The following is a 25,325-nucleotide window of genomic DNA, read 5'->3' on the forward strand; positions in this document are numbered from 1 at the left end:
CAGATGTCAGCCCCCGCCTGGGGAAGGGGCTGGGGGGGGGGGCGGCTTGGGACCCCCCTGCTCGCCCCCCCGCTCGCCCCCCGCTCGCCGCCGCTGCCCACACCCCCCCCACCCCCGCCCGCGGGAGCTGCCCGTGGTGCTGCAGCCGCCCGGCCCCGGCCCGGCCCGGCCCGGCCCTACCCTGCGGGCGCCGCGTCCGCTCCGCCATGGCCGCTGCGGGCGGGGGCAGCGGGGAGGGGAGGGGCAGGAAGGGGAGCGGAATAAGATAGAGGAAGGGAAAAAAATAAAAGGGAGAAGAGAAAGAAAATAAAAGAAATAAAATCGAATTAAAAAAAGGAAGAAAAAACGAAAAGAAAAGAAAGGAGAGGAAAGAAAGGAAGGAAAGGAAAGGAAGGAAAGGAAGGAAAGGAAGGAAAGGGAAGGGAAGGGAAGAAGGAAAGAGGGTGCCGGCCTGGGGAAGGGGGCAGAAGGGAGCAGGGGCAGGAGGGAGGAAGCAGGGGAAGGGAGAGGCGGAGCAGGGGGCAGAGAGAAGGGGGGGCGCGGGGCAAGGGGGAGGAGGGGCAGCGCGAAGGGAGAGGGGGCGAGAGGGGGAAGGGGGAGCAAGGGGAAGGGGGAAGGGGCTCGGGGGGCGCCTCAGGCACCGGGCCCCGGCGGGGGGCGCGGGGGCGAGGAAGTGGGGGGGGGAGCGAGGCAGGGGCGGGGGCGGGGCGGGGGGCGGGGCGGGGGCAGGGCCGGGGGGGCCGCCCCCCGTACACGTGTGCGGGGCCGCCCCGCCGCTGCCCGCCGGCGCTATATAAGGGGCGGCGGCGGCCGGAGCAGCGCCGCGTCGCCGCCCGCCACCCCCGAGTGCCCCGCCATGAGCTACACCATGGAGCCCCTGGGCAACCCCTCGTACCGCCGGGTGACCGAGACCCGCGCCACCTACAGCCGCGCCAGCGCCTCCCCGTCCAGCGGCTTCCGCTCGCAGTCGTGGTCGCGGGGCTCGGGCAGCACCGTGTCCTCCTCCTACAAGCGCCCCAACCTGGGGGGGCCGCGGGCCGCCTACGGCTCCACGGTGCTGAGCTCCGCCGAGAGCCTGGAGCTGAGCCAGTCCTCGCTGCTGAACGGCGCGGCGGAGCTGAAGCTGAGCCGCTCCAACGAGAAGGAGCAGCTGCAGGGGCTGAACGACCGCTTCGCCGGCTACATCGAGAAGGTGCACTACCTGGAGCAGCAGAACAAGGAGATCGAGGCGGAGCTGGCGGCGCTGCGGCAGAAGCACGCCGGGCGCGCGCAGCTGAGCGATGCCTACGAGCAGGAGCTGCGGGAGCTGCGCGGGGCGCTGGAGCAGGTGAGCCACGAGAAGGCGCAGATCCAGCTGGACTCGGAGCACATCGAGGAGGACATCCAGCGCCTGCGGGAGCGCTTCGAGGATGAGGCGCGGCTGCGCGACGAGACGGAGGCCACCATCCGCGCCCTGCGCAAGGAGATGGAGGAGGCCTCGCTGATGCGGGCGGAGCTGGACAAGAAGGTGCAGTCGCTGCAGGACGAGGTGGCCTTCCTGCGGGGCAACCACGAGGAGGAGGTGGCCGAGCTGCTGGCGCAGCTGCAGGCGTCCCACGCCACGGTGGAGAGGAAGGACTACCTGAAGACCGACCTCACCACGGCGCTGAAGGAGATCCGCGCCCAGCTGGAGTGCCAGTCCGACCACAACATGCACCAGGCCGAGGAGTGGTTCAAGTGCCGCTATGCCAAGCTGACGGAGGCGGCCGAGCAGAACAAGGAGGCCATCCGCTCCGCCAAGGAGGAGATCGCCGAGTACCGCCGGCAGCTGCAGTCCAAGAGCATCGAGCTGGAGTCGGTGCGTGGCACCAAGGAGTCGCTGGAGCGGCAGCTGAGCGACATCGAGGAGCGCCACAACAACGACCTCACCACCTACCAGGTACCGGGGATGTGGGTGTGCTGGGGGGGGGGCTGCTGGGGGGGGGGGGCTGTCCTAATCCCACCTCCCAGCAGGGTGGGAAGAGTGTGGGGAAGTCCCTTTGGAGAACTTTTCCTGCTCCATGTCGGGGTGAAGCCCCTGCCTGTGTCTCAGGGGGTTTTCTGCATCTCTGTTGCAGGACACGATTCATCAGCTGGAAAACGAGCTTAGAGGGACAAAGTGGGAAATGGCTCGTCACTTGAGGGAATACCAGGACCTCCTCAATGTCAAGATGGCCCTGGATATTGAAATTGCTGCATACAGGTACAGTAGGATCACTGCAGACATGCCTGGAATATTAATAGTGCTGTGGCTGCTGCTGGCTTGGGAAGCTTTACACAGATCCACAAGCAGTGAACATGAGTAAAACTAGAGCTTGACTAAATTATTACAGCTGTTCCCAAATCTGCGTGGAGCCAGGGAGTGTTTGCCATCAGGAGCCCGAGGTCATTAGGGACTGGCTCCCGAAGAGCCCAGTGGGCGCAGGGCAGCGTGACTCAGTGCAGCAGCCCCCTGCTGCCGCGTGCTGCCCCTGTTTATGAAAGCAGAAGGTGCAGCAGCAAAAGACAAGTTTATTTTTAATTCCCATTTGCTTTGCATATGCCAAGCGAGTGGTGCTTGTCACTTGAATTCCCTTTTATCACTTGAGAGAGACAGTGTGCTTGCTTGATCATGGTTTCAAGCAGGGAGCGCTAATCCACTTGTCACAAACACTTTTTTGCTTTTCTTGCTGAACTTTCCTTTAAAGGCATCTGCTCTAATCTGGAGCAGGAACATTGCTTGCTATTGCCATCACCTGGCAGGTTTTTTCTTCTCCTTTGCATCACTTCAGAACTCTCATCAGAGAGCTGCTGATTTTTCTGGGTCACAGGCTTAGATGAAAAAGATGTATTTGAATAGAAAAGTGAATAGAAAAGTAAAACCAAAAAACCCTGTCTCCAGATCTGCTGGAATTCCTGAGGTCGCTCAGGCAAACACACAGGTACCCTAGGGTCTATAGCTGGCTGCTGCCAAAGTCTGCCGAACAGAAGTCTGTCTGGTTTTCATATGAGAAAGGTGGATGCCCACGCTGTTGAACTAGGACATACGCTCTAATTAGCTTTGAATGTCTTGACACAGACCCAAATCAAATGTTGTGGCCAGGTTCTCAGTTTGCCCAAGTTGTAATAAGTCTTATGAAGTTAATTATTTTGCCATACTCTATGCTGGCTTAAGCCATAATGAAGTTTTTTGACATTAAGGATGAGTTTCAACTGATAAGCTAAAGGTCTTCATGCTCCTCACATGCAAACCAAGCTAAAAGCTGTTTGCTGCGTATGAATCTCGCAAAGGAGCGGATTCAATGAAAGCTGAACTGGGGCTATGAGCGATGGATTATGCTGATCAGCTCTAGCATATTCCATGTACAAACTGGCTTCATCCTGCTGATGGGGAAACATTCTAATAGCTGTTCCTTTACGTTGGGTTTCTATGCTCAGTTGTTTTTTTTGTTCTCCTCCCGATTCCCTTAGGAAGCTACTGGAGGGCGAAGAGACAAGATTCAGTGCCTTCTCTGGAAGCATTACCGGTCCCATATTCACACACAGACAACCATCTGTCACAATAGCATCCACTAAAATCCAGAAAACAAAAATTGAACCACCAAAGCTGAAGGTCCAGCACAAGTTTGTAGAAGAAATCATTGAAGAGACAAAGGTAGAGGATGAAAAGTCTGAAATGGAAGATGCCCTGGCAGCTATTGCGGAAGAAATGGCAGCCAAGGCCCAGCAAGAAGAACAGGAGGAAGAAAAGGCAGAAGAAGCAGCTGTGGAGGAAGAAGCTGTTTCGGAGAAGGCTGCTGCAGAACAAGCAGCTGCACCCGAGGAAGAAGAGAAGGAGGAAGAGGAAGCAGAGGAAGAAGAAGCTGCAAAATCCGATGCAGCGGAAGAAGGAGGTTCTGAAAAAGAAGAAATAGAGGAAAAGGAAGAAGGGGAGGAGGCTGAGGAAGAGGGGGAAGAAGCTGAGCCCAAGGGCAAAGCTGAGGAGGTAGCAGCAAAGGTAGAGAAGGTCAAAACACCTCCCACAAAGTCCCCCCCAAAATCGCCCCCTAAGTCCCCTGTAACAGAGCCGGCCAAGGCTGTCCAGAAAGAAGCAGCTGCAGAAGCAGGAAAAGAACCGAAGGTGGAGAAAGGCGGTGAGAAACCAGCCAAGGAGGAGGAGAAAGCAGCCTCTCCGGAGAAGCCCGCAACACCAAAGGTAACCTCTCCAGACAAGGCAGCAACCCCGGAGAAGCCTGCGACGCCGGAGAAGCCTGTGACCCCAGAGAAAGCAGTGACCCCAGAGAAGCCTGCAACGCCAGAGAAGCCCCGCTCCCCCGAAAAGCCGGCGAGCCCGGAGAAGCCCCGCTCCCCAGAAAAGCCGGCGACTCCAGAGAAGCCTCGCTCTCCAGAGAAGCCGGCCTCCCCGGTCAAAGACGAAAAGGCTGTGGTGGAGGAGACCATCACTGTCAAAAAGGTAACCAAAATTAGCGCAGAGGTAGAGAAGGAGTCCAGGAAAGAAGACATCGCAGTGAATGGTGAGGTGGAGGAGAAGAAGGAAGCGGAGGAATCCAAAGGGAAGGAGGTTGAGGAGGAAGACAAGGGAGTTGTCACCAATGGCCTAGATGTGAGCCCGATTGATGATAAGGGTGAGAAAATTGTGGTAACCAAAAAAGCCGAGAAAATCACTGAAGGTGGGGACAGTACAACCACATATATCACAAAGTCGGTGACAGTCACTCAGAAGGTAGAGGAACATGAAGAAAGCTTTGAGGAGAAATTAGTGTCCACCAAGAAAGTGGAGAAAGTTACTTCACATGCTGTAGTAAAAGAGATTAAAGAGACCGAATAAAATAAATCATAGCTAAATTAAAAAAAAAAAATTAAAGAGCTTGGGTCGGTGCAAAAGGTTAAGCCATATGACAGCTGCAAAATGCATGTGAGTGACGGCTTCAAAGCAGAACGGGTTCTCTCATGGAGGCTCCAGACACACAGTATTTTACTTTTTTGTGCAATATGGGGGAGGGGGGGGGAATGCATGCAGGCTCAAGATGTACTCCCTCCACAGAGCTTGGGGATCTAAAAAAAAAAAAAAAAATAATACTAATAATAGTGCATGAGACGAAATGTGCAAAGGAAGCTTTTGAATTTCCAGAGCTGTTGGAGGGACATATCTGAGGAATGACTTAAGATGTATTATGCAAAGAACCAACTGAGCCAAAAACCAAACAGAAAACAGTAATAGAATATTCATGAGAACCAGAACTCTCCTAGCCTTAAAAAAAAAAAAAAAAAAAAAGCTACTTATAAATAATTATGTTTACCTCACTGGTGCGATTAGGGTGGACTTTTGCTCATGGGAGAACCTAGTTGACATGCACAGTACGCAACCTTTTGTTGTTTGATGTAAAAGTCACAGCAGTTCTTGCTCAATAAAGGTCAATACTGAAAACGTGGGGCTTCTGGTGATTCTTTTCCCAACTCAGATCCCTTCCCTGAAGGCTGGTGCTCGGTCCTGAACAGGAACACGGTTGTGTGGGTTAAAAAGCTGCTTAAGTTTTTCTGTGGTGGCCTCGTTTAGAAAGCAAGCTTGAATTGAATGTGATGGGGAAAAAATTCCTGTAACGTAACAAATAATTGAGCTGGTTTAATACTGAAGAGCCCTATCCCACACTTCCTGGAGCAAAGAGGAATCTACTGGATTCTGCTCCCTGGCCTTGGGGTGCTTAGAGGGGGGTTGCAATTACTTTTGCTAGCAGTGGCAAGGTCTCCAAGCCACGTGCTGCTGGCACTGCTTAGCTGAGCAATCCTGCTTGTACCCAGTGCAAAACTGTTAAATGCTGCTGCAAGTACAATTTTTCCTCCCTGCATGCTAGTCTCAGCATTAAAGGAGAGCCTTAAAGATGGAGCAATTTCCAGATCATTCCTTCATTTCTTTTTTTTGGTGGTTGTTGTTGTTGTTCCCTGTGAGGATAGCCTGTCTGTGAGCCACAGCTGGTTGTGGTATCTTCTATGACACAAGTTTGTCACTTAAGTGTGCAAAGACCCGTCAAGTAATCTCAACCAAGACATCATGTGTTCATCAAAATGGGATAGCATCTGAGGTTTTTTCCCCCCCTCCTGCCTTAATTATATGGGAACATCCTTATCCATTCTGTCTCAACAATCAACTGGTGCAATCTGCCTTTAATCACAAAATTCCAAAACCAACAGTAAATAAATTCCCCCAAAAAACGGAAAGTGTCCCAGAGATGATATGGGTATCGTGTAACCAAAATATTCCTAACCCATTTTTTACGTATTTGTCCATTAGAAAATAGCTGTAGACATAAGATCCTTCCAGAGGCTGAACTGGGGCTGGGTAGGGCTCAGACTATGCTTGCTATGACTGGCAGATAAAATCAGATTAAAGCATTTTTTTTTTTTATTTCCAATAAAAAGGCCTCCTAAGCACTGTCCTATGTCTACTGCTGCTTCCAGGCTGGTTTTATTAAAAAGAAAGCCAATTAAAGAGCCCTTTAAAATCCCACTACATGGAAAATGGAGGCAAACGAAACCAAGGGAAAACGAGGAGAGCCCCAGCTCCACTTGGGGAACTAATGTCTTGTTATAGGATTAATATTGTGTTTATTTCTATCACGTTTCAAAAGGAAAATGAAGAATGTTGCTGGTGCCATACCTCCCATAACTAGCAAGCAAAGAAATAGAAAGAATTTCTAAGCCCGGGTTCGGTATGTGGACTGTCCTGAAATCTGTGGACTAGTTGAGGGGCTGATCAAAATCTATGATTTGCATATGCCTTCCCATTCCTTGCCCTATCAATAATTGAAGATCAGGGGGTTTGCCATTGGAAGCATTCTGTGTGTTCTTTGCTGGAGAAATTTTACAAAGCCCACAGCAGATAAGCCTTTCAAATAAATCTGAATGTCTTTGTGTAGCGAAGTAATAAATGTTCCTCCTGCTGATATCAATAATGGGAATCTGTGCTCAACAGCTTGCTGGCGGAGTGACGTTTAATTAAAGCAGAGTTAGCAAATTAAATGGCAGCTTCTCTGTACTGAGCTTATTTGTGGAAGATACACGTGTATGTGACATAAAAATAACTATACTCCTCTATGAACGAGAAGTTAAGCAGCCGTCACACTCACCTATTGCCAGTAAGTGTTTGTGCCATGTTAAAATATAGACATGCCCGATGGTTTGTGAGCATCGGAGCTATTATTCTCTTAGGTCTAACCAAAAATTTTGTGAGAACACCACCCGTAAATGAAAAAAAACCAAAACCAGAGATCAATATTTAACAGAAAACTCTCTGCTGATGTGCTTCCAAACAAGTTCTAGAATCTGCTGAAATGTCACTCCACATAGGGAGTACGGTGCCTGCAGCGTCGGGATGGGGAAGGGTCCCCAGGTACACTCTGAATTAAATATTCTTGTTGGTGGGAGACCCAAGAACAGTCAACCTGGGCTCGTACAGGCGCGGTTGGGATCCTGAGCTGGTTTGCTTTTTTTCACGTTTTGCTTTACGTGCTGGTAAGATACAGCCAGGAGGACCTGGAGGTTATCCCCTGGGCTGTTTTGCCTCTGCCTGCCCACCGGCAGCCCAGCCAGGGTTGCCCTTCCTTGCACGAGGGGGCTTTACCACCACCTCTGCCCAGGGTACATCCACTTTCCTGAAACTTTGGGGGGAATTCACTGCACAGCCTGTGTGGCTGGCAAACTCCTGGGCTACCCACTGGCATGGTGTACTTCCAAATATCCTCATTTCCACCCAAAACGTACAGCAGCCTTTAGTTATTACTTACGATTGCACTTTTTTTTTATCTCCGCTCTAGCACACAAAATATATTTGTGAGTTTAGCCTATTTCCCACTGCAAATGTTTCCATCAAATCCTAGGAGAACTAAGCAAGTGGTTAACACATTTCTAAATATTTATAAAACTATAAGAACCGATTAATATTTAATGTTGCCAAGAGGTTTTGTCTACTGACATCTGCAATCAGTTAGTTTCAAAAGACAGCATAATTCTGGGGCAGAGATGCATAAATACTATGTTATTTGCCTGTTCTGCACCAATTACTTCTTCAGACTTCGCATAACTCAAGAAAGGATTAATTACTTTCAGACACAGAAGTTCATTAATCAACACGAAAGACTCCATGAAAGGAAAAACAATAATTAAAGGCAGTTACTGTGAAGATTTATGCATCTTATTTAAGGTGGGTTATCAAGACCCCCCTGACTTCAGGAGCTGGAGGACTCTAAAAAAGGATCTTTTCACCGTGACAGCTCGTGGAGATGCTAGGATTAAGAGATTTTCAGCATCCCAGAACTAAATTCCAGGTGGAAAAAAACTGGGAAGTGTTACAAAACACAAGTTGGTTGCATTTGCCAGGGAGCTGAGTCTGGCACTAGAATTTTCTCCAGCCATCAGAGTCCGTCTGTGCTTTTCCTGTTCACATGTGGTCTTTCTTCCTTCCTCTTCAGGATTGAACTACCCTTAATTAATCTGGGAAGGCAGCAAATGATGAATCGTCAATTATTTGGTTACTAGAAGGTAAATTCCTAGAATCTGGATACTACACCTGTGCGACTTTTCCTCTTGCTGAGGGGTATGTGTATCTCAAGAAAAGCCTTCAGGACCTCCTTGTGTTTGTCTTCCCTGTGATGATATCCCGGCCTGATCCAGACCCTGTCTGCCCAAACAGCAGGAGAAAACCCAGGGACAGGCTCGTGGCTTTAGTGGCAGCTGCAACTCGGGTTAAAGTTTCTGTCGTGTCTCCCTCTGCTTGCTTTTGCTGCATTGCGTCAAAGCGAGCTCCTGGATCTTCAAAGGTAAAGCGAGTGTTGCCAGTGGGATCCCTGCAACCCTGAGAGCATCCCAGCGTGCGAACCCTTGCTTCCATCCTCCCTCCCACCAGTTTACCCTGGCAGCCAGGCAAGGCTGGGGGTGACAAACCAGGTGGGATGGTCACTGCAGCTCGTTGCTCGCTGCAGCTCATCGCCACGGCTGTGACTCACACATTTCCTGCAGAGTCGTGAAATCTTTCCTCTAGCTGCAATACATTAAAAATAACATAAGGAGTGGGGATCGGACTGAGCTACGCTGCAAGGAGAAACGTGTTTGCCGATGTACCTCTGAGCACGCTGCTTGGAGAGCATCCCTGGCAGCCTGGCTGCAACACTTGGGAGAGCTGCGAGCCGTATTCCTTCCCAGAGGGAAAGGGATGCAAAGGGCTGAATGAAGGACTTTATCCACCAGGGAAAGAAAAAAAAAACCAAACAAAAAACAACCAACAAAACAACCAACCAACCAACAGAAAAAAAAGAAAGGAAAAAAAAAGACACAGAAGAGGAAGCAAAATAGGTATTGAAAAGTTAATAGCTCCGAGTGCTTGGAGAAAGGCAGGATGGGGCAGTGGTTTGAATATTGTCTATTTAACAGTGGTTTGGCTCTAATGGCTGGGACTAGTTCTGATCCGGTGCGTAACATTTTTTGCTTTGTAGGAGCAGAACCTCTCTCCCAATGGATGTGCCCTGGAAAGCACTGTCTGGTAGGGCACGTAGGCGAATTTCCAAGTACCGTCTCTTAGAATCACTATCTGCTGTTTGAGGGACGGGTACCGCATACCAAAAGGAGCAGGTCTCCTGCAGTCCCATCGAGAGTTTTTAAAAGCTCTGAGCAAACAGCATGCTCGAGTCTCCGGCCCGTGATGCTGCAAGTACCCACTGTTTTCCTGGAGATGGAAAATAAAATCTACTTGGTAAGACTAAGTCTGCATAAACATGGCTAGAAAAATCGCCATTAAAAGCAGAGGGGAAGTGTGAAAAGAAAGACTTAAAAGAAGTGTTGTTGAAGAAAAGGAAAATTAATTTACTTGTTTTCTGGTTCTCAAAAGCATCAAAACCCCCAAGGAAGTTGGGGGTGGGGAGTAGGAAATTAAGCATTTCTGGAATATACTGGAACTCCCTGAAGAGGAGTTATAGGAATTATTACATACACATACAAGCTCTGTTTCCAGAATGCTTTTACCAAAGATTCTTTTTCTTTCTTCTGCTGTTTTTCCTAGGAACATGGAAGGAAAGCAAAGTTTTCGGTGCTTACCTCATCCATCAACATTTTCTTTCTCTTTCTGCACCAAAAAAAGGATATGCTTTTGGAACACCCCTAAAATTTGTATAAACCCACTTCTTTTCCTCTCTGAACGTAGCCATCAAGGACCAGCAAACTCAACCAACACCATGAAGTCAGCATACAAAATTACCACAGAATCCTGTGCGAAAATCCACCCAGTGACTGTGAAAAGTTTAGCACAGCCACGTAATGCCTGTTTTACCATGGCTTTAATTTACGTTAAAGGGTTTAATTTGTACCATTATTCTAGTGCTGACCCTTAGCACAAGGTTCAATTCTATGCATCGACTTTAGCTGATTAAAAATAAATGGGCTCAGGCCACAGGACATCAACACTGCTTCCAGAATTGCCAGGCTTTGCTGCTGTTTAAGCTGCTCCTACTTTGCACCTCATCACGGATCAGACCTTTCTACACTCCAAACCATAAAAGACCCCTGACAAATTTTCAGATGAGCCTCTCCAGTCCCTAGCAGCTCGGCTCAAGATGCAAGGCAGCTCGCTCAGGCAGCAGAGCGAGCTCCCCCATTGCCCTTCCCTCCAACATCTTTATTTTGAAATACGCAGGCATTGCTCCACATCTCAGCTGCACCTGCAGCCGTTCCTCCCTTTACACCACTGAACAGCTTCCTTCCACTGTTTAACAGCTGCATTTGCATTTTGCTTCTGGTTTGCTAAATTTTTTTTTTTTTTTTGAAAGGCTAAAAGGAACTTGTGCTGGTGTGCACACTACAGCCTGGCAAGACCCATCACAAAGCTAACAGCACATTCCCACACCAGAGGATTTTCATCATTAAGACTTTCCACGGCAACTTTACAGCCCCATCAAGAAATTCTGTCCACTCAGTCCCCCAAGCATACCTGCTAGAGACAGAAACCAGTATCCCAGCTCCTGTTACACACGTCTGAGATGAGCCTGATACACCACTTCATCGACCTTTTCATTGCGTTGGTGACACACGACACATACAAGGGATCTGTGTGAGCATTTCTGTAACTTTATTGACTAGCTTTATTGCACATACTTATTGAAGCCTCCATTATTTTACCCACCCAAGGTTTCCACAATTATTTTAAATGCAAGTCAAAGGTAACTTTCATGTCCATGACTTATTTCCCCCCCTCCCCCATTTTAAATTGTAAGGTTCTGAATCACCCAAGAAAGACATAACCCCTGAATTCATACGTGTAGACCATGCGGCATTCAGGGAGCAAGCCAGTGGGTGCTCTGCAAGCATACTGATACTCTGCACAGAGAGAAACATCATAGATCATTAACTTTAAACCTCAGTGGTCACTGAATTAAATATGTGAGACTGCAATTTTAGCTCAGTCAATCATTTGTTCTGTTGACCTGATGAGAAAGCTAGACTGCCTAAAAACATCAAGCCTTCTTCTTCACTTCACTCTCTTCCTTTCCTGCTGCTTCTTTCTCTTCCTTCTCCTCCTCAGCAGTTTCCTCAGCAGTTTCCTGAGACTCCTCCCCTTCTTCAGCTGCTGTTTCTTCCCCTTCTCCTTCCTCTTCCTCACCCTCTTTGGCTTCTTCAGATTCTTCCTTGGCACCTTTGAAAGACAGACACATTTCACGTCCAGGTACCGTTCCTAACCCCAGTTTCACGTGGACCAGCACACCGGCACCCTTCAACTCCACACATCTGTATGGCAGCCAGCTAAACACGACAGGGCTGGCAACTGATTTTGCATGGAAGCAGGGACATTTATCCAGGACTTGCAAGGGAGAACAAAACTATGCAACCAACTTGCCCCAGATTTGAGAAACACTTTACAGGTCTGTTCAAAATCATGGCCTTGACTACTACTGACTGTGGACTCACTGCTTTAAGCCTTATCCAAAGACTTGTATTCAAAAAGGAATCTTGCCATTGGCTCTTTAGCTCCAATTTAATTGTAATTCATCTTTACAGTACTAAACTCCTCAAATAGTTCAATGCATTTCAGGTATGTTTAGGTTAAATCCTCCAAAGCTATGCAACTGGAGGTGGGAAAAAGCAACTCTGGATAACATTCCTGTTTTCTTTAAAATACAAGCTTGGTGAATAAATTATGGGGCAGCAAGGAAGTGGCACGTACTTTGGCTGAATGAGAAAACTACCTTGGGCAACAGATACTGCTATCCACTGAACCCAACAGTTTCAGACAAAGAAACCATGGGCTACTCTCTGGGAGTTAGTATTTAGCTCAGGATGTCCTTGTTCCCTCTTTTTGAGGATGTCTGTAATAGCCAAGTACTGTTTGCTGCCATATAAATGTACTGTTACATGTTGTTAAAGTGTTATCTTTCTTGGTTTTGAAAATTTGGAAATCAGTGGGTGGTTTTTTTCCTGTTCAAGGGAGTATCATCAGTCCTATAATCTGCCCAACACTGCACAATTACCTTCTCTTCAAAGTCAGGCTTTCCTGCTCAAATGTTGTGTGCTTAACGCCACAAGCCTTTGCTCATGTGAGCAGACAGTGAGAGAGGTCTAATCATTAGACTTCATCAGAATTTCTGGGTTTTACCCTGTATGAGGATGGAACATGAAAGAGGGATTACGAAAGTAACTGCAAGTACCTTCCTCCTCTTCTTCAGCCTCTTCACCTCCCGCTTCTTCCTCACCTTCCTCTTTCTCTTCTTCCTCACCTTCTTCTGCAGGGGCTACCTTGGCTTCTCCCACTTTAGCAGCCTCAATTGTTTCCTCTATTTCAATTTGCTCCTCTTGGACATGACTGGAATAGTATGTAGGGAAGGAACGGGTTGTCATCAGGTAGGAGCTGGACTGGAGACCGCTGTAGGCAGACCTGCCAAAAGTCGGGGCAGTCTGGGTGTAGCCGCTGGTGATGCTTCCAACACTAGTGAAACTGAGTCGGGTCTCTTCACCTTCCAGCAGTTTCCTAGCAGAAAAAGAAGCAGCAGAAATGGTTATGCTGCAGCAGCATTCAGCTACAGACCCAAGACACTATGATGCTCTGAGCAGCACAAGCCCCAGAGACTGCAGACTTCGGAGTGCAAAAGCTAACCCATGATGAGTAACTACATGGCAGTACCTCTGTCTTCAGGAACTTAAGAAGTTTCAGGTGTGCATTACTAGTGAATTAATAATTTCCCTTGTTAGAAGAAATAATGGGGGAAAAACAGTCTAGGATTATGTTCCTACAGCAGGGGAAATTAGAGGTGTACTTCGGTAGCCTGTAGGGCTGCAGAGAACAATGCAGATATCACAATCCGATGTTGGGTTTAGCTGTTAAACAAGATTTTTAGGCACTTTCTCAATATTCCCCCTTGTGGCATTCCCAGAAACTGTTCCAGCATTTGCCATTTCTAACAGTATCTGGGACAAACCATTCCACAGCTATTTAGCAGCAATTATTTAGCTGTAAAGTATTTGCTTTGCAGGAGATTGCTCCCGTGAGTTAGAAACAGAGGCTGTTCTTAAAAGCAGGTGAGGAATTTCCAATTTTGAGGACACAGCCCAACTGCATTAAGAAGTTCCACTGGTACAAAATCTGTTTGCTGCATGTGTGGAACAGGGATTTTCACCTGTAAAGATGGAGAACCCAGATCACATATTGCCAACAGAGTTCTGTATGTGCATACACACATACTACGATACTCCGTGAAGTTTGCTGCACTGAGGATTTTGCTTTAAGCTAGTATTCTACCTCAGAAGCACTGCTTCTCCAAAACAGCAAGACAACAGAGAAGACCTGAGTCAATTCTGTCATCCACCTGTGAAAATTTCAGCTGGAGGAATGATAAAATTAATTCTCTCTTCAGGAGAATGGGAACCCGATCAGAGTTCTGACTTACTGAGACATTGTCCCTATCATACCTATATGCTGCAATTTCGATGTCCAGGGCCATTTTCACGTTGAGCAAATCTTGATATTCCTTCAAGTACCGAGCCATTTCACTCTTCGTGGTTCTCAGCTCGTTCTCCAATTTGTTGATTGTATCCTGTTAGAAGAAACATTGACAGCGTAAAATTCTTAATTCCCTGGTGTCTAGCAATAATACCTTGCAAGGAATTTCTCCAATCCTGTAAACTTCATCTTGCTCTAGCAGACAGAGAAAACCAACAGCTCCAGCCCCCACCCTTAGCCAAAGGGGCACCGTTTACCAACTCTACATCTGCACCCCATTATCCCATCCCTATTTAATGCTATGAGCCCCATCTTCAGCTGTCCAAGGATTAAGGTAGGCATGAAATCTGCATCTCTCTTCATAGCCTCTCCATGCTTTTTCTAGTTTTAGCTTCAGGTGATGCTGCAGTGATGCAGCTAAGGCTTTATGGTATAGACAGGTGAGATACGATGCGTTCTAGCACCAAAGCATCCTGCCTTAGGACCGTGGGACATGCTGCAGCGTGCTGTGCAGGGGCAGCGTGTGCTGGCAATGTCTGTGACAGCAGCCATGCCCCCCCGCTCCCACAGCAGGCAGGCACCCATGCCCCCAGCCACAGCCATGTCCCCCCTGACGACAGACAGCCGTGCCCCCTCCACCGACAGCAGGCTGCCAGTCGTGTCCCCAGCCGCAGCCATGCGCCGCCCTCCCCCCATAGCAGCCAGTCGTGCCCCCAGCCGCAGCCATGATCCGCCCCCGCCCCCCGACAGCAGCCAGCCGTGCCCCCAGCCGCAGCCATGATCCCCCCCCCGCCCCCCGACAGCAGCCAGCCGTGCCCCCAGCCGCAGCCATGATCCGCCCCCGCCCCCCGACAGCAGCCAGCCGTACCCCCAGCCGCAGCCATGATCCGCCCCCGCCCCCCGACAGCAGCCAGCCGTACCCCCAGCCCCCCGACAGCAGCCAGCCGAGCAGCCAGCCATACCCCCCCGCCCCCCGACGGCAGCCAGCCGCATCCCCAACCATGACGCCCCCCGACGGCTGCCAGCCGTACCCCCAGCCCCCCGACAGCAGCCAGCCGAGCAGCCAGCCATACCCCCCCCGCCCCCCGACGGCAGCCAGCCGCATCCCCAACCATGACGCCCCCCGACGGCTGCCAGCCGTACCCCCAGCCGCAGCCATGCCCCCCCCCCGCCCCGCCGGCAAGCTCCCACCCCCCCCCCCCCCGGCAACCCCCAGCCCCCCACCTGCAGGGCGGAGATGTCGGCGCTCTGCTTCTCTTCCAGCTCCTGCAGCTGCTTCTCCAGCGCCTCGTTCATGCCGCGGGTGGCCTCGATCTCCAGCGTCTTGGCCTTGAGCAGGCGGCGGCTCTCGGACACCTCGTCCTTGGCGGCGCGGACGGCGTCGGTGTTCTTGGCGGCGCTCTCGCTGAGCACGGTGAAGCGGCTGCGGAACCACTCCTCGGCGTTCTGCATGTTGCGCGCCGCCAGCTTCTCGTACTGGGCGCGGATGTCGCGCAGCGCGGCGGAGAGGTCGGGCTTGGCCGACACGTCCATCTCCACGGAGAGGTGCGCGTACTGGATCTGCGCCTGCAGCTCCGCCAGCTCCTCCTCGTGGACCTTCTTGAGGAAGGCCAGCTCGTCCAGCAGGCTGTCCACCCGCTTCTCCAGCTCCGCCCGCGCCAGCGCCGCCTCGTCCGCGCCCTTGCGCACCTCCAGCAGCCGCGCCTCCGCGTCCTCCCGGCTCAGCACCTCCTCCTCGTAGCGCGCCTGCAGCCCGCGCAGCGTCTCCTCCAGGCTCTCCCGCTCGCCCTGCAGCGCCTGCTTCTCGCTCGTCGCCTCCTCGGCGGCCAGGCGCAGCTCGCGGATCTCCTGCTCGTAGAGGGCGCGGAAGCGGGAGGGCTCGGCGTGCTTCTGCCGCAGCACCATCAGCTCGGCCTCCAGCACCTTGTTCTGCTGCTCCAGCTCATGCACCCGCTCGATGAAGCAGGCGAAGCGGTCGTTGAGGTCCTGCAGCTGCGCCCGCTCCTGGCTGCGGATGGACTTGAGGTCGTTGCTGATGGCCGCCACCTGGCTGAGGTCGAGGCTGTCCACCGAGTGCAGGAGGGAGCCCGAGGCGCTGGAGGCGGCGTAGCTGCGCCGCACCGACACGGAGGAGACGGGCGCCGACAGGCTGGAGTACGCCGAGCGCGCCGAGCTGTAGCCGCTGCCGCTGCGCATCGTCGAGACGTGGAGCCGCGGGCTCTCGGCGTAGCGCCGCTTGTAAGAGGGGAAGAACGGGTCGTACCCGTAGGAGGTCATGGCTGCGGGGGCCAGCGGCTGCTCTGCGCTCCGGCGCTCTCCGGCCGCCCCTATTTATGGCCGGGGAGGGCGGGCGCGCCGCCGCCGGGCGGGGCCGGGGAGGAGCGCGGCTGCGCTGAGGTACGGGCCGCGCCGCTGAGGTACCGACCGCGCCGCCCCGGGGCGGCTCCGCGCCTGGCTGCGGGGCGGGGGGCTGCGGTGTGCGGGGCTGCGGTGTGCGGCTGGGCCCCGCACACACGTCGCCTGCGCCCGGGAGCTGCCGGCGCCCGCCTGGGGGCTCCCCGGTCCCCTCGGGTCAGCCCGAGGCCGTTTGCGGGCCCACCTCGCCTCAGGCCTGGCGGCTGCTCCTCCAGCCTGCGGGCGCTGTGGGAACGCGCCGCTTTCCTTGGCCTCCCCTGCCCCGCAGGCCGCCCCGCCAGAAGCCCTGGGGAGGCTGTCGCAGACCCCCGTGGTGGCCAGGGTCAGCAGGCCCCTCTCCTCAAGCCCTGGGGAGGCTGTCGCAGACCCCCATGGTGGCCAGGGTGCAGCAAGGCCTAGCTCCTCAAGCTCTGGGGAGGCTGTTGCAGACCTCCATGGTGGCTGGGGTCGGGGCAGGCCCAGCGCCTCAGGGAGGCTGGGGTGCATGCAGTCCTCGCTGCTCCACAAAACCATCGGGCTGCATGTGGAAAGAGTGAATTTTTTTTCCTTCAGCTGTTGCAAGGTGTGCATGCTCTGCGAGTTCCCGCTGTCCTCAGCGTGTCCCTTGTTACGAGTGGTTCCTAATAAGCAGGTAATTATGTGAATGAAGAAACAAGTATGGGCTGTGGCTGGTAGTCCTGGCAGAACATATTAATATCCAGTTGCCTAGCTTTGCTTCCTCTGCTCTTGAGATTCTCCAGAGGCAAGTCTGTTAGAGGCTCGGGCCATAGGGACTGAATCCTTGCCTAATCTGGCTAATGCAGAGATTAAAATCGGACAGCTGCATTGCAGCTACCTCTGACCCCAATTATTAGCCACTGGTTGATTGAAGCAAAACAGTGTTTATGCAGTAGAGATTCATCAGAAGCAAGGTAGGAATATACTGAGCACAGACTTCGTTGGATGCTCAAAAAGGCTACGGTAAATTGGCTCTCTGAGTCAGAAGGGCAACTGTCTTACAAAACAAACACTTCCAAGTTTTCTTCAGGGAGGAGTAAATGTAGACTTGGGTTGGGGGATATTTATAAAGAGATGGGTACCACAAAAACACTTAGTTGCTTCCTAAAGAAAGGAGAAAGACTTACTAATATACGTGAATTAATCTGTATACCTGTCACTAATTGCAAAGGTACTTAAGCATTTCTGGCACAAAGGTATGTTTGCTTAATACCAGTCATCTACTAAAGGTAGAGCAGGGTTGATATAAACATGTTTCCTACTGGCTTCTAGTGATCTCAGACAGAACACTACCTGTTGTGTGGTTTCGTTTCCATGGGTTTCAGGATACTTGAATATGAGGGATAATTAAGCTGTGAAGGGCAGTGGCCTATCAGAGGTACAAAGCTGCAGTCTCTTCATCTGAGCTCCTACTAGATGGAGTGAACTGTACAAAGCTAGTAAAGGCTCACACATTGTCATATCACAGTAAAGCTGATGAGAGATTGTATTTTGCAAATCTAAAGTGTCCCTGTGAAGATCAATGGAATTGCTTTCAATTTACAAGTGCTGCAAGCGAGGCTTCCACCCAAAATGCTATTCAGAATTTGTGATTTAAATTTCAGTAGCAATTGCATTCATGCAGGTTGGAACAGCTATCCATTATTCAGACGTTGAATATGCAAACTACAGCAGCACAGGTACAGTTTTAGGTGCTAATACATTTTAGCTTTAACAGGGATTGGGTCTGACTTTTGCTCAAAAGAGGCAGCTGGCAGAGCACCCAGGGAAGAAATGAGCAGTCTAGACATTGTAGCAGGTGAAAAGATGCGTGATGGGCTTGGTCAGAGATTCAGTGAGCTTTTAAACGCGGATTGTTCTGGGATACTCAACTAATGCAAGCTGATGTACCTAGTTTCGTGCCAATGGATTTATGCTAATCTCCCCTACATTCAGTTTGAGCGTAAGATTTAATTATTAATGGTATCATTTGTATGCCATGTATTAATAAATGAATATACCTCAGCTTCTAAAAATAACTGCACTTCATATCCCAGAAAAATAAGCTTTGTAACTGTAGGCTGTTAATATATGCTTTCTCATATTTTTTTAGGGAGGGAGAATGAGTGGAATCCCCCTTCCTCTCTGCCAGCAGTTTGCACTGGGAAGATGGGAAAGTGTGGCTGCAGACAGCCCTGCAGTGTCGAGTTTCACTGTGACTCAGAGGTAAGGATGAAGCTTTTTTACTCTAAGGAAAATCAAGCTGCTACTGAAGGCATCCTACTTTGGACACTTGTATTTCCAAGTACAAGGCAGTGCCAGCTCTGATTTCCCCATTCCTTTTTTCTCCCCTTTGTTCCTTTTTTGAATAATGCGGAGTATAATCTAACCCCTTGATGTGTTATTGTTAGAAAAATCGTTGAAGTAGTTGTGAACGGAGGAACACAATGAAGGCTGGCTTCCAGCTAGAATGAAATGGTCTCTGCCATTTGTCTCATCTTTGTTTAAGACTGCATTGAAAAAAGCAGGTGGGCAGGCACTAGAGATGAGCTGAGTCACCCAGCAGTTAGCGTTGTGTCCCTTTGCTGAAGCTGAACCTGCTCTTTTGCTGTTTTAGTTAAGTGTATCATGATTCCATCCAACACAAATCTTAAGCAGAAGAATCCCAAGTCCAGGTTCACCCCGTGAAAACTCCCTTAGGCTGGCTGACATAAATAATACACATTGTCATGATGAATGGTACAAAACAACGGTTAGTGATGTGATAAAATGGCAGCTGTGTAGTCAGATGCTGCTACTGCTGCATAAGCAAAACCAAGCAACTCCATGGCAATACATTCCTGTTAGTACATTTTCCTCTGCTACACACTACGTAATTAATATGTACTCAGTCTATGAATGGCATTTCCTCAAGGAAGAGTTTAGGTGTAACCCCAGTGCTAGGGACTCATTGAGCACCAAGAAGTTACTTGAATGCAGCCAAAATCAGGAGGAAATCCCCCCCCCCCCCAGTGCTGCAAAACACTTGGGCATTGAAGTCTAGTGGGGTTGGCATTTTTTTAAAATCAGAGGATGGTTTCCCCAATGTTGGAAGAAGGGTTTGCCGGAGTCAAGAAGACGCTCAATATGAGTTATGCATCTTGCTCAACTTTATTAGTTTCTAACACTACTTATATAGAACCGATACACATGCATATTCATAAAGCAGAAATATAATTGGTTAGTAGTCTCTAAACATGTGTGGTTCTCACACCCCTAATTATCATGACTAAAATAAGCATTCTATCCATGTAGCTAATTGTGTTGCTTTGCTTCAGCCTTGTAGTTTGTTGCTCCCTATATTCCCATACCGCTCCCTATCTTTCTTGGCCCTGCACCTGCTTTCCCAGCAGCTGTAGCTTGTTACAGCCACGGCCTGTTGGCACAACATAATGACTTGGTCTCAGGATTCAAGAATAGCTCAAGGCTACCTTTCTTGTTGACTTCAGCACAGCAACTTCAGTACAATTCTGATTACAGGCCTATTCTAATACCAGGCCTGGATTGTGCAGATCTTCAGAGATTCTAAGGCCATGCTTCTGCAGCCATTCTTCTACACCCCAACAGAAAGCGTAACAAGTATGTTTGGGGTTGAGGTGGATGGCAGAATGAATTCTGCAATGTTTGCTCCTGGTCTTATTTCAGAAGCATAAAAAGAGATGTGCTTCTTTCGTTGAACTTGCACAGAAATTGAGCAGTCCTAAGTCAGAAAAGCAAAAGCATGTTTGTACTTTTTATTTATTGTTTCTACTCCATAAAGGCACAGCTCTGAGAGAGTGGGGAGTCAGGCATTCCTGCTGTTGGAAATGTCACATAGCTCTGAGGTGCTGTGCAACATCATTATTTTTTTATACGCTATATAAAATGAGATGGTAAGAGCTGATCTGTGATGCATGGTACCTATACACTTAGAAAACAGGCAGCTGAGAGCTACTCTACATAGTGAAGTATGATTAAGTAATTCCCTTTCCTACTGTTCTGTAATCATTAATAAATTTACTGCAAATTTAAAATTCGACATCCTGGCATTCAGTGGCACCACGCTTATGGATGGATTGATTTTTATGGGTAAGATTGATCAGAGCAGTTCTGAAGGAGAAAGGGGAGAGCTGGAACAGGTCCATTGTAGCAGTCACTGCTTTGTGCCAGTGTTTAGTGCTATAGGAATGCTGAGCTGTCCCTATAGGTCCTTCTGTTGATCTTATCACAGAGAGGTGTGTTGCAAAAACTGAAAAAGAGAATTGAAGCTCCTGGGAGCTACATCTGAGAAAAGCCTGGTTCACAGTTTTGAAGTTGTCCTACTTGCTTCCTGTGTTTTTAGCTACTCCTTTCTTTAAAGCTTCTAGGAAGTTAGGGGTGAACCCTGAAGAACTTTGGGGTTTATTCTCATGTGTGGTAGAATTTCTACATCTGTCTGGGCTGTTTTTGAAAAGTTTTGACCTGATGCTGAACAAACTTGAGAACTGCTGTTGTGTGTTACTAATACTCTGCCTATCAGGGGAATATTCTGAAAGTCACAAGCGGTAGTAATGGGTCCCATTTTCTTCCCTGTGTCCTGAAGTTAGGAACCCAGATCTTATGTATACATCTATAAAATTGTATCAGAATCTCTGAATGAGTTGAATTGAAATGTGCAAATGAAAATGCTCTGTTCTACTTTGATTCTTTTAATCCTGCTGAATTTGTTTTATGAGTTGGAATGAATCTTACATTTCAGGAAATCTGCTTCCTATATTCCAAAAATCCCTTTTCATGTGGGACAACACTAGCATGAATTGCCACGGCCCATGCAGAGTTTTGTCTGCAAGGACTGAAATACAGTATCTGGAAGAGACAGAAGAAATGCTAATAAGTATTTAATTTATTTCTTTTGAACATCCATGTGCTTTGTTTGTGCCATATATAGTAAGCGCCTGAGCAACTTTCATTATTTTATTATCCTTTACATGAATTCTGTTTTGCTGCGCACAGTAACATTAATTTGCTCACTTTGAGTGTGTTCCGTCTCTTGATTACAAGGGCTAGAGGAAACAGCCAGACACTTCTTTCATCTGGGCCTCTATCAATGAATGCTTAATTAGAAGATTCATTAGCTTTGTTTACTCTTTGGATCAGGACTCCAAACTAGACTGCAAAATCTGATGGCAGATTCTTCCTTGCATTTTCAGGGATTAGTTCTTAACTCCCAGAATCAATTAAATAGATGTTCTGCTTTTGTTTGATTCCAGCAATTAAACATAGAGGTTCTTGGACAAATAAAACTCCCCTACCTTGCCAACTGCAGAGCAATGGACATGGTTTGAAAAAGCCCATGCAGCCCATTTTGAAAGAGATCATTTACTCATTTGCAAAGTCTCATTGCTTTGAATGAGTCTTCTGCCATCGTGGCAAGTGTTGGGCTGAAGAGACCGAGGGCCACATCAGGAGCTTGCATGTTGGCGCTGGGCTGTTAGCTTCACTGAAGTCCTGCCACTTAAGGCTACCTGACGACCTGAGCTTCATCTTTTCCTTTTGTCTCCTTGCGAATGATCTTACCTGTCTCAGAGCTGTGACTTGACAAGTGGTATTTTATGATGCCGTAAAGTACAAACAAATAATTGTGACAGCTCTTGGCTGAATCAACTTCTGATGAATTGCAACAGAGATTCCTCCCCCCCCCCCCATTGTGATTTGATGAGTTATTGAACACAATTCTTATTCTGTATTCATTAATATTAACTCATAAATCTTTGTACCATCCAGTTTACACTGCATTGTACAAGACTGGAATCAGTCAGATCTTATGGTATGTTGTAGAGCAACTGATAGATGGATCGTATAGGTATCCCAGAGCAGTAACACGCTGCGGCTGGAAGAAAGCAAAAGAGCCAATGTCTGTCTTTTTTTACCTTGTTGGCATTTCTAACCTCTAGCATGTTTGGGGTTTTTTTCCCTGTCCAGTGGCTTATCTAAATCACTTCTTATATTTTTTAGAAACCTTTCCACCACGTTAAAATGTTTTTCACAATGTAGTAGTTGTAATAGTTTTCAGCCTTCAGTGTTTCTGAATAACTGTTCTTGCCCGATTCCTTGTCAAAGTAATATTAAATTGAAGTGAATGCAGTTGTTTCAGCTGACTGAGAGTGTTCTGCCTACATATCTAATATATACCAAGCGCAGCGATTCAAATGGAATTTTTACATGTCTCTAAATGGCCAGATCCCATTGAATCCTAAAAGGATTTGGACAGAAAACTTCTTTTAAAAATGACAGCTTGTTACAATTGGTTTTGCAGAAAAAGGCGAGTTACATGCCTCGTGTCACGCATGTGTCTATCTGTAGGGGCAGCTGAATATGTATGCCTACAAATCTTCCTTCCCCTGCACCATCATACGGTGGGGTTTTCTACTTACAGTCTGTGCTCCTGCATGTTGAGCAATGGACTCTGTTAAAGACCTGAGATGTTCTTGTCAGTACAGTGAGCTACCCAAACATTAAGGAACAAAGACAAAGTGAACCCTAAGCATTAGTATCCCCCAAAGAGTTGCTCTGGGAAACCAGCTCTATGACTACTGTAGTTTTAAATGCTCAGTGAAAATAACTATGTAATATGTAGTTTTCTTTTTGAGGGATGTATACTGTAGGAACTTGTGGTTGAACACCTGTAGATTATAATAATAGGAAGAATTTAATATCCCTCATATTTTTTAGGTTGAATACTCATATCACCAGCAATATCCAGAGGCAAACGGTGTGAATATTTCCCCGTTTTCCCATTTCTGCTGACCGCATATTGGCTGCACCGGCTGAAATTAGTTCTGTTGGTGCTAGAGTGGGTAGAAAGAGGAGACTGCGTTTACAATACAGTTGAGAGCATATGACAGGCTCATAATGCAGTCAGAGATACTGTTTCCTTCCAAAACCTTTCCAGTATCAATGACAGTAAACATAAAATGTGGGTCATTTATTTGTGGACTGCATGCACAATTAAAAAGCAGAGAGATCTGGTATCTGTGATCTGCAGGGAACACAAGCATAGTCTGAATTCCTGATGACCGGGATGTGTTTTTCCTTTGATCACAGAATCTGGATAAAAGATTGAGGAATACTTTCCCTATAACTCAATTATTTTTTTAAAACGTTGCGAGATTTTTCTCCTTGCTACATATGCAGCAATAAAATTTATGTGGAGTGTACACAAATCAGCCTCTACCTTTTAGTATTTGTATAATCTTCCCGCATGCACACGTGCAAGCATTTCTTAGCAAGATATAAGCATCCTATTATTTAATAGTCTGGCATGTACTGCTGACCATAAAGCACAGAAGAAAAGTGAGCAATAAAACTGTCCGACTGTTGTGCTGCAGTGTGGTGACTGGTTGAGTTTCACGGCAGCAAGCTCAAGTTGCTCAGCTCTGCAGTATATGAATAAAAATTAATAAACTTCTGCAGCCCATGCACCTGATTTCCTACATCAGATCTTGCATGCACCAGATTATTGGTTTTGTATTTGGTTGTTAAGGATGATAGTCAAGGATTTATGCATGTGTGGGACAGAATATGCAAATGCAGCCTATTGCTCTGGTTTTACGCTAGTTGAAACATTTGCAGAGGTCTGCAGGTGTTTAATCTCTGGCCCTACTCCTCCTAGAGAGCAAATGGCTTTGTGCCACTCTAACGCATAGCTTAAATTATAAATTATACAGCTTGAGAGGCTCTTATGGCATATGTTAGCTCTAAGAGTTCAAGTGTGTCCTTGCCTCTACTACTAAGGGCAAATGAGAAGTTGCTGTTTTGTGTTTGAGCAATTTTTTGAGTGAAATAGAAATTTTTCATTTCCATTAAAACTGCTGTTGTGGGGTTTGTTTGTGGGGTTTTTGATTCTTTTTGAGTTGGGGGGAATGAAAAGGGAATTTCTCAAAGCTGGAGCCCTGAAACTGAGTCACAGGCAGATCTTTGATCTTTCATTCCCGAGTAATAAAAAGATTTAATTTGTCAGGATTTGGAGTTTTGACAGGTTCCCAGGCTCTTGTCTTAAGTTATACTACAGCTGAACAGCTATAATGTTACGTGGCAGACATTGCCTTCTATGATTATGAAGTCTAAAATAAAGTTAGTGCCATAGTGTGGGAGAATCAGCTCAGCCTGGGAACAGTCTCTGTTTTGCTCTTAGTAGCAAGAACATGATACGTGTTTCAGGGAGGCCTGTGCAGGTACTGAGCAGTGCCTTCTGCCTTTAGGTATTCCATGATCCTCACAACAGAAGGCAAAACTTGGTTGGATCAGGATCTATTGTACTCACTCTTCTAAAATTTCTGCTCTCTTGATGGTAAGCTCTTAGCCCTTTCTGCAACTAGTGGTAAAAATGTAAATGCTGAGCTAAATTTAGCTGTTCCAGACATTTTGTTTGTATCTTCTAAGCATTTGCAAGATGTTTACATGAATAAATCTTTACTGATTCTTTTCAGTTGGCTTAATCATCATAATCATATTTTTCTTGTTTGTAAAATGTACATTCATTAACTCTTTTTTACAGTCTTACCCTCTGCCTAATCCTATTCCCAGGGTGTGTTTCCTCTATACTCAGTTGATGGCAATAGGAGTTCAGAGCCTACTTTTTTTCTGGAGATTTGGACCTTAAGAACTTTCAGGTTTAGCATTTTCAGCACTTGCTTTGTCACTGTCTTAGACCCTTTAAAAGCCTTCAGGTTAGTAGAAACTTGCAGCGTGAATTTGGCTTTTGTGTAAGATAAATGTATTACTGAAAAAACAGCTTCAGAAGCACTTAGCATTTGTAACTAAGCAGTTTCAGGCTGTTTATTTGGCGTTGCCAAAAGCTGCTCAGTCATTTGTTTTAGTTACTCCAGAGTCTCAAAGGGGTGTTGTGGCTGTTGAGCAGATGGTTTTAAGTGTTACCTTCGAAGAGATTGTCTGCTTCCTGTCTGAC

At 48.0% G+C, this 25,325-nt stretch overlaps 2 protein-coding genes across 2 annotated transcripts; one reads left to right on the forward strand and one right to left on the reverse strand.

The window, feature by feature from the left end:
- The first annotated feature begins 806 nt into the window (after nucleotides 1-806).
- NEFM (neurofilament medium chain) lies at nucleotides 807-5,426 on the forward strand. The gene is made up of 3 exons (XM_005234297.4): nucleotides 807-1,918; nucleotides 2,097-2,221; nucleotides 3,469-5,426. Exons 1-3 carry the CDS (start codon nucleotides 857-859, stop codon nucleotides 4,823-4,825), a joined length of 2,544 nt encoding a protein of 847 aa, XP_005234354.3. The 5' UTR covers nucleotides 807-856; the 3' UTR covers nucleotides 4,826-5,426.
- A 5,660-nt stretch (nucleotides 5,427-11,086) lies between these two features.
- Nucleotides 11,087-16,287, reverse strand: NEFL (neurofilament light chain). The gene is made up of 4 exons (XM_055820407.1): nucleotides 15,194-16,287; nucleotides 13,939-14,063; nucleotides 12,681-13,000; nucleotides 11,087-11,671 (listed from the first exon to the last, which is right to left on the reverse strand). Exons 1-4 carry the CDS (start codon nucleotides 16,244-16,246, stop codon nucleotides 11,493-11,495), a joined length of 1,677 nt encoding a protein of 558 aa, XP_055676382.1. The 5' UTR covers nucleotides 16,247-16,287; the 3' UTR covers nucleotides 11,087-11,492.
- Nucleotides 16,288-25,325: the final 9,038 nt, after the last annotated feature.

This window comes from Falco peregrinus, chromosome 17 (assembly GCF_023634155.1).
Source record: "Falco peregrinus isolate bFalPer1 chromosome 17, bFalPer1.pri, whole genome shotgun sequence".
NCBI classification, from domain to species: Eukaryota; Metazoa; Chordata; class Aves; order Falconiformes; family Falconidae; genus Falco; species Falco peregrinus.